The 16,120-nt window shown below is 44.0% G+C and overlaps 1 protein-coding gene and 1 non-coding gene across 2 annotated transcripts; one reads left to right on the plus strand and one right to left on the minus strand.

Annotated features, from left to right (window-relative positions):
* Nucleotides 1-3,822: 3,822 nt before the first annotated feature.
* Nucleotides 3,823-10,919, minus strand: LOC139385429 (olfactory receptor 1D2-like). Its single transcript, XM_071130479.1, has 3 exons — nucleotides 10,326-10,919; nucleotides 4,169-4,327; nucleotides 3,823-3,999 (listed from the first exon to the last, which is right to left on the minus strand). Exons 1-3 carry the CDS (start codon nucleotides 10,917-10,919, stop codon nucleotides 3,823-3,825), a joined length of 930 nt encoding a protein of 309 aa, XP_070986580.1.
* Nucleotides 5,434-5,516, plus strand: trnal-cag (transfer RNA leucine (anticodon CAG)). Its single transcript has one exon. It is a non-coding gene; the product is annotated as a tRNA-Leu (tRNA).
* Nucleotides 10,920-16,120: the final 5,201 nt, after the last annotated feature.

The following is a 16,120-nucleotide window of genomic DNA, read 5'->3' on the forward strand; positions in this document are numbered from 1 at the left end:
ACAGACATGCATCTGTTGGTCACAGATACAGTACCTTAAAAAAGGTAGGGGTGTGGATCAGAAAACCTGTCAGTATCTGGTGTGACCACCATTTTTCTTATCCAGCATTACATCTCATAGAGTTGATCAGGCTGTTGATTGTGGAATGTGGAATGCTGTCCCACTCGTCTTCAATGGCTGTGCGAATTAGCTAGGTGGGATATTGGCGGGAACTGGAACACGCTGTCGTACACGTCGATCCAGATGATCCCCAACTTGCTCAATGGGTGAAATGTCTGGTGAGTATGCAGACCATGTAAGAACTGGGACAAAAAATGTATTGTTTACAGATCCTTGTGACATGGGGCCGTGCATTATCATGGTGAAACATGAGATTATGGCGGAGGCTCAATGGCACGACAACGTGCCTCAGGATCTCATCACGGTATCTCTCTGCATTCAAATTGCCATCAATAAAATGCAATTGTGTTCGTTGTCCGTAGCTTATGCATGCCCATACCATAACCCCACCACCACTATGGGGCACCCTGTTCACAACTTTGACATCAGCAAACCGCTCGCCCACACAATGCTATACACGTGGTCAGTTGGACCTATATCAAAAAATGACTTTGGAGAATTTGTGGCATTGTACTGTTAATGGGAACGTTGCCGAATGTCCGTAGGACATCCCCTGTTTGCTGGGTTAAAACATAAATGGAGTAAATAGAATCAAACGAGTTGCTTGTCACAAACTCAATATGCATCCATCTCTATCGAGTGGTTACATGTTGACACGGAAACTACAATCCCATGTGAGCATACACTATGGCATATTTAGAGGCTGACAGGACAATCTCCTCATTAAGGTAGAGAAAGGAACATTCAATTCTCTGTCAACAGCTCTGGTGGACATTCCTGCAGTCAGCATGCAAATTGTACACTCCCTCAAAACATGAGACATCTGTGGCATTGTGTTGTATGACAAAACTGCACATTTTAGAGTGGTCTTTTATTGTCCTCAGCACAAGATGCACATGTATAATTATCATGCTGTTTAATTAACCAGCTTCTTGATATGCCATGGATTATCTTGACAAATGAGCAATGCTCACTAACAGGGATGTAAACAAATTTGTACACCAAATGTATACTTTTTGTGCGCATGGAACATTTCTGTAATTTTAAGAAAAAAATAAATTAAAGTGAAGAGGGCACGACAAAACCTATTCCCCCTGAAAATATTTGGCATGGGTCCTCAGATACTCAAAAAAGGTTCTACAGCTGCACCATCGAGAGCATCCTGACTGGTTGCATCACTGCCTGGTATGGCAACTGCTTGGCCTCTGACCGCAAGGCATTACACATCTTTTCAGTCTCCTGAGGGGGAATAGGTATTGTCGTGCCCTCTTCACGATTGTCTTGGTGTGCTTGGACCATGTTAGTTTGTTGGTGATGTGGACACCAAGGAACTTTAAGCTCACAACCTGCTCCACTACAGCCCTGTCAATGAGAATGGGGGAGTGCTCGGTCCTCCTTTTCCTGTAGTCCACAATCATCTCCTTTGTCTAGATCACATTGAGGTAGAGTTTATTGTCCTGACACCACAGGGCCAAGTCTCTGACCTCCTCCCTATAGGCTGTCTCGTTGTTGTCGGTGATCAGGCCTACCACTGTTGTGTCATCGGCAAACTTGATGGTGTCTGAGTCATTCCTGGCCGTGCAGTCATGAGTGAACAGGGAGTACAGGAGGGGACTGAGCACACACCCCTGAGGGGCCCGTGTTGAGGATTAATGTGGCGGATGTGTTGTTACCAACTTTACCACCTGGGGCTGGCCTGTCAGAAAGTCCAGTTTCAGAGCGAGGTGTTTAGTCCCAGGGTCCTTAGCTTTTTGATGAGTTTTGAGGGCACTATGGCTTTGAACGCTGAGCTGTAGTCAATGAATAGCATTCTTATATATGTGTTGCTTTTGTCCAGGTGTGAGAGGGCAGTGTGGAGTGCAATAGAGATTGCATCATCTGTCAATCTGTTAGGGAATGCAAATTGCAGTAGGTCTAGGGTTTCTGGGATAATGGTGTTGTGAGCCATGACCAGCCTTTCAAAGCACTGCTACGGGTCGGTATTCATTTAGGCAGGTTACCTTAGTGTTCTTGGGCACAGGGTCCCAAGGGAACATCCCTGCAAACAAAAATAGGGCATCCCTGGAATGTCACAAAATGGTCAGCTAAAGTTGTCAGGACGTTGTGCGATGGGCTGCTGGAGGTTGTTTAGTTCCCGGTTTGTCCCGGGGACGTTTTTCGGATGTTGTGAAATGGTTCCCTGGAGTTCTAGTTCCCGGATTGTCCCAGGGACATCCCCTGAGTATATTTAAGACATTCTTGGGAAGTTGTCATGGTCCCCTTGAGGTTTTTGCCATGAGATAGTCCCAGGTGTAATGATGTTGGTGTCCAGTATGTGGACCCAAGAGCGCTCCTCAGGACCGTACCCCTCCAAGTTTACCAGGTACTGGAGCCGACCCCCACGATGTCAGGAGTCCAGGAGGTGGTCCGCTCAATGTCCAGGGGAGGCGGATGGGTGTTGCAGGTAACGGCATCAGCCAGGGGACCAGGAACCACCGGCCTAAGTGAAACATGAAAGCAGTGTGAGACCGGTAGTTGGTGGAGAGTTCTAAACGATAGGTTACCTAATTGACCCTCCGGAGGACATTGTAGGGGACCAGAAACCGGTGGCTCAGCTTCTGGCAGGAACGGCGGAGAGGGAGGTTCCTGATGGAGAGCCATACGCGATCACCAGGATGGAACACGGGAGCCTCACCGCGGTGGCAGTCCGCCAGATCCTTCTGACGGTGGGCTGGAGCCTCATGTGAGCAGCGTTCCACACCTCCACTGCTCGCTGGAACCACTCGTCAACTTTAGGGGCCGCGGTCTGGCTCAGAGTCCTCGGAGCCAAGGCCAGCTGATATCCCAGAACACACTGGAAGGGAGTCAACCCGGTGTAGGAGTGACTAAGTGAGTTCTGTCCGTAATCCACCCAGGGAAATAACTGGGGCATCTCACCCTACCGGTCCTGGCAGTGATTCCTCAGCAACCTCCCCAGCTCTTGGTTGGTCTTCTCCACCTGCCTGTTAAACTGAGGCCGGTACCTGGATGTGAGGCTGACCGTGGCCCCCAGCTTCTCCATAAAGACTTTCCAGACCCGCAACGACGTGAACAGTCGGAAATTATGTCCTCCGGAAGGCCATAGCGCCGGAAGACCTGCTGTGCCTTAGCAACCTGGAAAGTGGTAGGTATACCAAAGAGGGATAACACGGCAGGATTTAGAGAATCTGTTAACCAACCAGAATAGTGGCAAACCCATCAGAAAGGTGGAGATATATTACAAAGTCTATGGACAGATGTGACCAAGGCCACTGAGGCACGGGAAGGGGAAGTAGTTTCCCTACTGGAGCGTGTTGGGTAGATTTGGATTGAATACATAACGAACATCAGTTGACATAGTGGGCGACGTCCTGTGCCAAGTTGGGCCATCAGTGTTTATTGGAGATGGATTAGATGGTAAGGGGTGATACCTGGGTGTCCAGCGGCGAGGGATGTGTGTACCCAGGTTAACAACCGATCTCTCCCCCCTGTGGGGACATAGATGCGCTCTGGGGGGTAGGTGGCAGGAGCGGGTTCCCTCCAGAGCCTGACGGATGTCCACATCTACATCCCAAAACACGGGGCCAACGATACTGGAGGACCGATTGATGGGCTGGAGGACACTCACAGGACCCTCCACTGACGTGGAACCACAGGTTGTGGTAAAGCAGGTCGTCTGGCATCCTGGTCCCCAGGCAGTGATTCTCATATTTGACCAGGAGATGGTAGGGTTATGAAGCTGGAGCCACGGGAGGCTGAGGAGAACTGTGTACAGGTGGTGATGAAGTGAAGGCTTTCCTGGTGCTTGCGTCCCACTGTGAGGGTGAGGGGGTGCTGTGACATGCGTAATTGTGCCGGATCCCAATGGTCACATATCCAGAGCTTGGACAGGAAAATGAGAGGGGGTATGAAGTTAAATTCAGGGAGGAGGCAAGGGCCTGGTCGATAAAGTCCTCCAGAGTTGTAGAGACAACACTTGAGGGACAGCCAGCAGTGAAATGGGAACTAGGGTTTTGGCAGAAAACGATGATAATGGAATGCTCACACCTACCTTGGGAGACAGAAGGTCACGGGGCCGCCCCTCTACTCTAGTGGACCCCAGGGTTAGGACGCACCGGATACCACTGAAGCTGGTGCCGCTCCTGGCCACAATAGGGACAGAGTACCAGCTGTCTCCGGCGAACCCTACTGACATGGGTTCAGGCTCTGCCTCAGGACAGCCAAATGAGGTTCTGTTGACCGCGATACTGCTAAATTAAGCTCTGTATAGAAGCTAGTTTTCATCCTCTTAGCCTAATTGAAAGAATGATAACACTACCATTACTTCATCACAGAGGGAAGGACCAGAAAAGCTACAATCAATTGCTGGCTAGTCAATATGTCAATCCAAGATGCAAGGTTTGTCCAATCACATGTGTAATTCTTTTTTTTCCCGCCTATTTGGAGGTTAGTCCTTCATATTTGGGAGTTGCTCTGTTTCTGTTACTGCCTGAAACTATACATTCCCTATGAGACAGTAAAAATACATAATTTCTAATTGTCAGAATATTATTATAGACAATAATTTTGTCAGAATATGAATACAGAATATATATTCAAATTGGGAAAAATGTGTGTAGTGATTAAGGTAATGGAAATAACACCTAGTTAATATGAGTTGTGAATAACTATCGTATTTTTAACCTTAGTTTCCGGAAAAACAGCTAGTTGATGAGAGGCTGAAAGAGAATTGCAAGAATGGCGCAATTTCCCAGGCGGGCTACAAACAGGCAAATAACAAAAGGCATCTCGGAACGCACAACTCGTCGGTCGTTGTCAGTGGATTGTACTGGCAAGAAGAACAAAAATATAGTCTAATCGATGTTGCCGCATCTGAGGTCAAGCCACAGGTCACAGGTGAGCTGCCTTGTTCAACCCTAAAAATAAATAAAAACACGATTGGGTTGAAAATACCCATTAAGCCATTTGTTAAGATTTCCCCCGTGTTGACCTGTTGTCACTCTTACCCTGGTGGTTGCTGATACTTGCAGACACTTTTTCGGTCTTATCTGAGGAATTTTATCATTTATATCAGAATGGGCATATTCTGAGGACACTTTAGCGCTCAATCAATGACGATTTACTACGCTTTTCCCATTGAAGGCCATATTGAGGTTAAATCGATGACTGGAGTTTTTAATTGATAAAAACAAATTACTTTTGAAAGTGCAAGTCAGTATTGTGCATTTACTGGACTCTGTGGTGATTTTAGGAGGCTGTGCCTATTTCTACTTTTACCCCATACTCTTTAACCCAATACCCAGTTACTTTCCTGTAGTCACGATGGCCGAGTGTTCTAAGGCGCTGTGTTCAGGTCGCAGTCTCCCCTGGAGGCGTGGGTTTAAATCCCACTTCTGACAGTTGTTTAGCTCCTCTCATGCAGGAGTCATGCTGCTTGGCAGTAATAATACGATGATGAAATAACAACATCACACATTGAATTAACAATAAACCCTCTCAAATGCAAACCTGCTGGGCAAAGATCAAAGAAAATAAGAAAAAAGCCTTACTTAATAACAAATGAATGAGGGGAACATTTCATGTTATTGCATTATAATGAGTTACTACATTATCTTTCAGTTATTAAATTATAATTTGCTATAGGCTATACCTGGCGGCCCATTCACTCCTACCAAGCCCTTTTTTCTGTCACAGTTGTCCTGGCTGAGTGGTTAAGGTGATGAACTTAAAATCCATTGGGATCTTCCCGCACAGGTTTGAATCCTGCCGACAACGAAAATGCATTTTTATGACCCCTCCGGAGGTGGAAGTTTAGTCGTGTTTCTTATACCAATCACATACTCTCAGATCTCCACAAATACATAGGGATTAGGTGTCCTTACACCTTCACACACCTGGTTATCCATCCTTCTAGCTCTATAGGCCACAGTAGCATAGGTTACAGGTTTGTGAGATACCATGATACACTCAACAATACAACAACACGATTCTCATGAATAACCATATGGCCATTTGCCAAGATTTCCCCCATTTTGACATGTGGACCTGTTGTCACTCTTACCTTGACGGATAGCTCTGAGGCATTTTTAAATTCATGTCAAAATGGCCATATTCTGAAGACGTTGTTATAGTCTGCAGGGTAATCGAAGTCGCCGCATCTAAAGTCAATCCACAGGTCATAGGAGAGATCCCTTGTTAAACCCTAAAAGATGAGAAAAAAAATAACGATTTCGTTGAAAATAACCATTAAATTAAACTGAAATTCAGAATGTGATATTTCTGTTCAGTATTATTTTATCTTGTTTACTCAATTTACATCACAAAAATCTGCAGCCTACATTCAACCATACTTTCTAGTTACATGCATATTGTTGTTAATGCATTAATGAAACAAGGAATTGCCTTCAAAAGCAGTCGTGTTGATCGATTTGATTTAGAGAAATACACAGAGGAAGAGGCCTGGTTAAGAACATAGAAAGATGCGTTTTTAGAACTCAATAACCTATAAAAACATACATTATTTGACAGTATTGTCCCCATAAGCATTATTGACATTTATTTTCAGAGAGTATTAAGAATAAAGCACACTTGACAGAGTAGCTTTGCATATTGTTGTACAGTATATGTTAGGTTACCCAATGTCTCACCAGGAAGAGGATTGGCCATTCCTGTTATAACATTTGGAAGTACTAACTATACTAACTATACATACTAACTATATCAATACTATAACCAATAAGAATACTATATACTCAATATACGTCACAAATAGTACAGTTAGTGTGGTTAGTATGAGTATTCGAACACAGCTTATTACTGTGTTACTGTTTTGGACGTACAAATGCTTCCCACTTGCAAAGACACACACAAGAAATACTTACATCAAAGCACGACTCCAATACACACACCTCTTTGGATGTCAACTAACATGCTATTTGACATTTACAACTAACTTTGTGGTTGAACTTATTTTCTCAAAGCTGCACTACCCCCACAAAGTTACACTTTCAAACTTGGTGAACTTACATTGCAGGTGAGTATTTTACATATAGAATTCAATCTTTGTTAGAGGATCCATTCAAGACCAGATCAGGGTGGCTGAATACAGATGAATTACTACAAAATATGTAACTTCAACAAGAAACTCAATGCAGAGAATTGGCAAACCTTTTTTATTTTACTTGCACTTGTATGTTCTACTCTATTGTTGAAAAACAGACATAGTTTTTGGCCCTGGCACTGAAATAAAATAGTTAAAACTAGTTTGTCTGTTATTGAATTTTGCACTTCCGTTGAACCCGAAACTGCAACAATGTAGCTCTGTATAGTAGGCTATTTTCCATTCTGTTATGCTAGTAGAAAACATCATAACACTACATCAGGGAGGGAAGGGCCCACAAAGCTACACTCAATGGTTGGCTAGTCAATATGTCAATCCAACTCAAGGTTATTCCAATGACAAGTGTAAATCATTTGGTTTACTGCCTGAAGCTATACATAGCCTACTTTGTGCCATTTCTAAAACAATCATCGTTGTTATTCTGTCTCTCACTGTTCAAATAAACCTACCATTAAAAGTATAGACTGATCATTTCTTTGTCAGTGGGCAAACATACAAAATCAGCAGGGGATCAAATACTTTTTTATTTATTTTGAGAGATACACTGAGGAGTTATGGTTATAAGCACATAGATGCATTATCACAACTTAATAACCTAAAAAAAACTTTATTTTGGGATTTTTGTATGAAATGGAACCAGCGGCCAAAGGATTGAAGACCGATATTCTGATGTTTTTTGAAAGCGCAAAGTGAGTTTTTATTAGAGTCATTATAGCGATGTAACGTTATTGATCTGTCAGTTTTCCTAAATAACTCCCTGCTTTTCACACTGACACTGTATAAACAGCTCTACCAGCTTCACTGTTATAGTGCACAGTCAGTACACAACACTATGCTCATCATGTCTTAGCAGGATCAGATGGTGACCGGTGTCCCAGCAGGGTCAGACAGCGAGGGAAGGCCAGTCTTTAGAGCGCAGGTGAATTTTGCAGTCTATTATAATAATCAGTGAATAGATACAAAGATCCATCTTGAGTTGATGGGTAGACTACAGTCTGAGATCTGGGAATAATGGTCATTTCAATTATTGAACCATTGACTCTATTCTTGGATAATATAATGTATAAATGTACACCAAGGCAATTCTTTGCCATGCCTCATCTGAGCTGGCTACATTCTGGCAAAGACTATGTTCTTTTGTCTCAGCATTTCTACAGATTCTCACTTTCCCTTTTTTGTTTGCTTGGAAATGTTGACACTGGAGGCTGTTATAATAAGAAACTGTGTAACCATAGCATGTATAGCAGCTAAGAAATACATTGCCATTAATTGGAAGGTTGGTCATCCTCCCACAATGTCACAATGGATGGCAGAAATGTCAAATTATGTATCACTAGATTTGATTTATTACAAGATTAAGGGTATACTGTTAAACTTTGTCTGTGTAACCTTTTTTTAATTTTGTCTTTATTTAACCAGGCAAGTCAGTTAAGAACAAATTCTTATTTTCAATGACGGCCTAGGAACAGTGGGTTAACTGCCTGTTCAGGGGCAGAACGACAGATTTGTACCTTGTCAGCTCGGGGGTTTGAACTTGCAACCTTCCGGTTACTAGTCCTAAGCTCAACCACTAGGCTACCCTGCCGCCCCTTATGGAATACTGTATGACAAATGGGGTCTGTAATGAAAACATTTGTATTTTTTGTCAAGCAGTCACAAATATATATATTTATGGCACACGAGACACTTCTCTGATTTGCGCCTGTCTCACTGAGGCAGCGGGATGCCACGGTCCAGAAATATCTCTCTCATTTCATGAGTATTCATTGTTTCGTAACTTCATTGTGTGCATTGTTTGCTGTCTCTATCAATTCCCCATTACAAATATCACCAGTAGTAGCCTACATTTACAGTTAATTCACATAATTTGGAATCTGCAATGTTTATTTGGTTACGGTAATTTACTGTTCTCAATGTCGGAGTGGATATGTGTTTTGCAGAACTCACAACCTATGCTCTTATTATGCATATAGAAGTAGGACTAGTCTACCTGGCTTGCGTGCAAATGTAGGCCTATAAATGTGCCCATTTAGGGATGTCCGATAGTATTTCTGATTGTCTTAACGCATCACCACTAATGAGGTATGGAGCTTCTCAAAGTAATTTTTCTACACCTCAAACAGTAAGTAAACAGTCTGTTTTTAGAATCCGTTAAGAATGGCAATAGTATTTGAACAGTATTTCCAGCTCTCTCCCTTTTGATAACCACTCGGCATGAAAGGGAAAATTGTTATGCTCTGATCCAGTGGAAACGTCACAAAATAACTGACCCAGTTGATAGTTGATACAGTGTTTCGAGATGGTTGCAGACAGGCCATGGATAGCCAATGTGATTTATAGGATATTTATTTGTATCAGGATATTTTCTGTGTTGGCTTTATGTCGGCTTTTTTTTTACATAGTTGGCAGTGGCAATAACAGTTACTTTTAGACTTGTATCATTTTCATTTAGATTAATATTGTAGAATGTTGATTAACCACAGACAATGATTGAGATACAAAGACTATTAATAATTAAATTAAATTGTTCCACGAATATCTGCCTATGAAAATCCTAACTGTCTCGCAGGTTGGTAGAAATGGTAAGATAAATAGGCACATTGGATGTGTCTATATATGGAAAAATCTGTTTTAAAATGTAGACAAATTGATTGGTTGAAAGAAAAGACCACTTTTGGTTGACCAAGGCCCATGTTATCCTTGCTTCTGATATAAAGCAGTTTCTCTGTTGTGTAGGATCATGTAACTAACATCTCATATCAATGATTTTATGTGCATTACACTTTCTAAAAACTGCCCTTCGAATCTGCTGGAGGTTAAGTCCATATATGACAGGGTTAAAGACAGGTGGTATAACAAGGAATTGTACGGCCATTGCATTACGCATATTTAGTGTACTATTTACATTATTCCACCCTTGCAAATTGTCAAACAGGGTCACTGTGATGAAAATAAATATCGTTATTAAATGTGGCACACAAGTCTGTGTGAACTTAATCCTTCCCTTAGCTGACTTTACACAAGTCCTGACAATCATACAGTAAGAAAATACAATGAAAAGTATCTGTAAAACATTAACTACTATTACAAATTTGTTCAAATTCTGATTGATGGTAATGGGTAAACATGCATGTTTCAGTATAGATGGAATGTCACAGAAGATCTTATCAATGCGAGATCCACACAAAGAAATTCTGACAGCTAAACTAAGTGCTATGAGTGCTATAAATAAAGGACAACACCAAGAAAATAAGAGTAACTTTCTAACAGTTAAAGATGTCACAATGGTATGGTATAGTAGTGGTCTGCATATTGCCACATACCTGTCGTAAGACATCACTGTTAGAGTAGAAATTTCACACATGACAGATGTGTATATGACATAGGCTTGAGTGAAACATCCACCATAAGATATCACCTGAACATCTGACTGAAGGTCCAGTAACAACTTGGGGTAGAAACCAGCAGTTCCATACAATCCATTGACACATAGACTACACAGAAAGATATACATGGGCTCATGGAGACCTTTCTCCTGAATTATTGTTATGATCATAGTCAGATTCACAGTGATGATGAGAAGGTATGTGATAAGAGGCAATATAAAATAAACTGATTTGTTGTTAAATGTCTCTTGTAAGCCAAAGAGATAAAATAACTTGACTTGGGTTGAGTTCTCCATAGCTTGTTACTTTTCTTCCTCTGGTCAATGCAGCAATTCTTAGTCCTTACAAGCATTGAGAGTGTATGGAGGTGAATGAATTCAAGAGTGAATCATTTGATTCTGTGTAGGCTCAGAAACTTGTGTCCATGTGTCTTCTTGCTTGAGAGAGTGATAATGCTTCAATAACTTGTGCTGGTAGCCTCTAAATATATTGTAGTGTATGATCACATGGGATTGTAGTTTCAGTGTCAACATGTAACCACTCCATAGAGATGGATCTATATTGAGTTTATGACAAGCAACTAATTGGATTATATTTACTTTATTTATGTATTAACCCAGCAAACAGAGGCTGTCCTAAGGACATTAGGTCCATTTCAGGCAGTGTTTACCAAACTCTGTCCTGGGGACCCCAAGGGGTGCACAAGCATTTTTTTGCCCAGCACTACATAGCTGATTCAAAACATCAAAGATTGATGATTAGTTGATTGTTTGAATCAGCTGTGTAGTGCTAGGGCAAAAAACTAAATGTTCACCCCTTGGGGTCACCAGGTCAAAGTTTGGGAAATGCTGCTTTAAGGGTTTCAGCGAGACATTATCCCACTGATGTTGAAGGAACATTAAAACATGACATTAACCTAGGGACCATAAGAGGGTGTTCAGTACAGATACCGGTTTGGCTGCAGTATAACGTTATGATAAGATATACTGAACAAAAATGTAAACGTAACATGCATCATTTTAAAATATTTGACCTAGTTACAGTTCATATAAGGAAATCAATCAATTGAAATAAATGAATTATGCCCTAATCTATGGATTTCACATAACTGGGAATACAGATATGCATCTGTTGGTCACAGATACAGTACCTTGAAAAAAGATAGGGGTGTGAATCAGAAAACCAGTCAGTATTTGGTGTGACTTCTATTTGCCTCATCCAGGGCCGACACATCTCCTTTGCACAGAGTTGATCAGGCTGTTGATTGTGGAATATTTTCCCACTCTTCTTCAATGGCTGTGCAAAGTTGCTGGAGATTAGCTGGAAGTAGGTACACACTGTCACACCGATCAATCCAGATTATCCCAAACAAGCCTGATGAGTATGCAGACCATGGGAGAACTTGGACATTTTCAGCTTCCAGTAACGGTGTCCAGGTCCTTGCAACACGAGGCTGTGCATTATTATGCTCAAACCTGAGGTGATGGCGGCAGATGAATGGCACAACAATTGACCTCAGGATCTCGTTACAGCATCTCTGTGCATTCAATTTGCCATCAATAAAATGCAATTGTGTTCATTGCCATAGCTTATGACTGCCCATACCATAACCCCCCCACCACCACCGCGTTGACAACGTTAACATCCGCAAACCACTCTTCCACACAATGCCATACACGTGGTCTGCACATGTGAGGTCGGTTGGACATACGCTACCGTTCAAAGAAAAAGCCATATCTCAGAGGCCAATAAAAAGAAATGATTAAGATGGGCAAAAGAACACAGACACTGGACACAGGAACTCTGCCTAGAAGACCAGCATCCCGGAGTCGCCTCTTCACTGTTGACGTTGAGACTGTTGTTTGGCAGGTACTATTTAATGAAGCTGCCAGCTGAGGACTTGTGAGGTGTCTGTTTCTCAAATTAGACACTCTAATGTACTTGTCCTCTTGCTCAGTTCTGCACCGTGGCCTCCCACTCCTCTTTCTATTCTAGTTAGAGCCAGTATGCACTGTTCTGTGAAGGGAGTATTACACAGCGTTGTACGAGATCTTCAGTTTCTTGGCAATTTCTCGCATGGAATAGCCTTAATTTCTCAGAACAAGAATAGACTGACGAGTGTCAGTTCTTTGTTTCTGGCCATTTGAACCTGTAATCGAACCCACAAATGCTGATGCTCCAGATTCTCAACTAGTCTAACGAAGGCCAGTTTTATTGCTTCTTTAATCAGAGCAACAGTTTTCAGCTCTGCTAACAATTTCAAAAGGGTTTTCTAATGATCAATTAGCCTTTTAAAATTATAAACTTGGATTAGCTAACATAACGTGCCATTGGAACACAGGAGTGATGGTTGCTAATAATGGGCCTCCGTACGCCTATGTAGATATTCCATAAAAAATCAGCCGTTTCCAGCTACAATAGTCATTTACAACATTAACAATGTCTACACTGTATTTATGATCAATTTGATGTGATTTTAATAGACAAAACATGTGCTTGTCTTTCAAAAACAAGGCCATTTCTAAGTGACCCCAAACTTTACATAATAGGATTGAAAAGTGGTAGACATTATTAGAAAGTAAATTAATAAAAGTATATGTGGAAGATCGAAATTACACGTAGTCTCCTATCTTAATGTATGGCCTTTCTCTTGCAATTCAAAGATTATGAAAAAAAAGAAGACGCATGTTTTTTTGTTTTGTATTTGTCACGATCATCTTCCTGTAAATGACTGGACCAAAGCGCAGCGTGGTACGTGTTCATGATATTTTATTAAACACTTGAACAAAAATAACAAAGAGGAAAACGAACAGTTCTGTAAGGAAACTAAACCATACAGAAAACAACTACCCACAAAAACCATGTGGGCAAAAGCTAGTATGGTTCCCAATCAGAGACAACAACAGACAGCTGTCCCTGATTGAGAATCATACCCTGCCAAAGCAAAGAAATACAAAAACATAGAAAAAAGAACATAGATTACCCACCCAAATCACACCCTGACCATACCAAAATAGAGACATAAAAAGCTCTACGGTCAGGGCGTGACAGTACCCCCCCCCCCCCCCCCCCCCCCCCCCAAAGGTGCAGACACTGGCCGCAAAACCTGAACTTATAGGGGAGGGCCTGGGTGGGCATTTCTCCGCGGTGGCAGCTCTGGTGAGAGACGTAGACCCCACTCCACCTCTGGCTTCTAGAGCAGGGACCCTCGCGGCCGACCCCGGACTGGGGACCCTCGTAGAGAGCCCCGGACTGGAGGACGCCGCTGGAAGCTCCGGACCGAAGTGCGCCTCTGGAAGCTCCGGACCGAAGTGCGCCTCTGGAAGCTCCGGACCGAAGGGCGCCTCTGGAAGCTCCGGACCGAAGGGCGCCTCTGGAAGCTCCGGACCGAAGGGCGCCTCTGGAAGCTCCGGACCGAAGGGCGCCTCTGGACGCTCCGGACCGAAGGGCGCCTCTGGACGCTCCGGACCGAAGGGCGCCTCTGGACGCTCCGGCGCCTCTGGAGGGAGGAGACACAGAGACAGCCTGGTACGTGGGGCTGCCACAGGGTCCACCAGCTGGGGAGACGTACAGGAGGCCTGGTGCGTGGAGCAGGCACCGGATGAACCGGGCTGTGGGGGAGCACTGGAGCTCTGGTGCACAGCCTTGGCACCACTCCTCCAGGCTGAATGCCCACTTTAGCCCGGCCCCTCCAGAGTGCAGGCACAGGTCGAACCGGGCTGTGGGGGAGCACTGGAGATTTGGTGCTTAACACTCGCGCCTCTCCATTAGGCTCAATGCCCACATTCGCCTGGCACGGGCAGAGCGCAGGCATAGGGCGAACTGAACCCTCCCAGCTCCCCGGAGACACAGTATGCAGAGCCGGCGCAGGATACCCTGGGCTGAAATGGCGCACCGGAGACCAAACGCGCTGAGCTGGCACAATCCGCCCTGGCTGGATGCCCACTCTCGCATGGCACTTTCGGGGGGCTGGCATATAGCGCTCCGGGCTATGAGCGCGCAGTGGAGACACCGTGCGCTTCACCGCATAACACGGTGCCTGACTAGCACCACGCTGCTTCCGGTAAGCACGGGGAGTTGGCTAACAACTACCCACAAAAACCACGTGGGAAAAAGCTACCTAAATATGGTTCCTAATCAGAGACCACGATAGACAGCTGTCCCTGATTGAGAACCATACCCGGACAAAACAAAGAAATACAAAAACATAGAAAAAGGACATGTATTATGCATGTTCATGTAATATCTGGTGACTCAAACATTACAACAAACTCAATGGGCTAAAAAACCTAGCTCAAAAATGTTAGCTGACATGAGCTAGTTGGTCTGGACATTTCTGAGGGTCTGCAAGGTCTGCAATGACAAGCAGAAAACTGCTGATGCATTACCCAGTTTCGAAATTGCACCTTGTGCATTCTACTATTACAACTTTCAAGAGTAAGTTGAAAGATCGGCTGAGTTCCTTAAAATATTACTTATTAAATTTAAAGGCAAAATAATAAATTGATTACATGTAAAGTACGCTAAACACAAAATTTAGACAGGCCATTTTGGTTGTCGATGTGTTCAGAGAGTCCCTGGTTAAAGCCCAGGTTGGGGGAAGGTGAGGGACGGAAGCAACACTGTTACACATGGCCAGAGTGACATTCCTAAATAAAAATAGTAAATTGGTAAGATAGTGCAGCACATCAGAAGAATAGACATCCGTAATGTTTGAACAGGCTGTGTAAGTGGCCAATACTGTGAAAATAAAATATGTGTGGGGACCCTCTAGCCTGGTAATTTACACTGTAGAAGAAGTATGTGACATCCCAAATACTGTATGCTGAGCAGGCAAAGCTATCAGATCTGAAGGCCAGCGCAGACCGTCACCGCAGTGAGGCCCCGGTGTTTGCACCGGGGGTCCGGGTCTGGCTCTCGACCCGAAACCTGCCCATCCGCCTGCCTTGCCGGATGCTGGGGCCGCGGTTTGTGGGGCCATTTAAAGTCCTGATGAGACTGAACGAAGTTAGTTACCAGTTACAGCTTCCCCCCGATTACTGTATTAACCCCTCGTTCCATGTGTCTGTCTCTCCTCAGGCCGGTAGTGGCTAGCCCGCTCCAAGAGTCTGAGGTGCGAGAGGTTCCTCCACCCCCTCTGGACATCGAGAGGGATCCGGCGTACTCTGTTCGCTCCATACTGAATTTGAGGTGTCGGGTGAGGGGCCTTCAGTACCTCGTGGACTGGGAGGGGTACGGTCCGGAGGAGAGATGCTGGGTCCCGGTGGAGGACGCTTTGGACCCTTCTATGCTGCGGGAGTTCCACCGTCTTCGTCCGGATCGCCCTGCACCTCGCCCTCCGGGTCGTCCCCAAGGCCGGTGTTGGAGCGCTGCTGGAGCCGCGTGTCAAGGGGGGGTGGGGGTACTGTCACGACTTCCGAAGTCGGTCCCTCTCCTTGTTCGGGCGGCGTTCGGCGGTCGACGTCACCGGTCTTCTAACCTAGGTTTGTTTGTTTTG

Source organism: Oncorhynchus clarkii, chromosome 27 (assembly GCF_045791955.1).
Source record: "Oncorhynchus clarkii lewisi isolate Uvic-CL-2024 chromosome 27, UVic_Ocla_1.0, whole genome shotgun sequence".
In the NCBI taxonomy this organism is placed as follows: domain Eukaryota; kingdom Metazoa; phylum Chordata; class Actinopteri; order Salmoniformes; family Salmonidae; genus Oncorhynchus; species Oncorhynchus clarkii.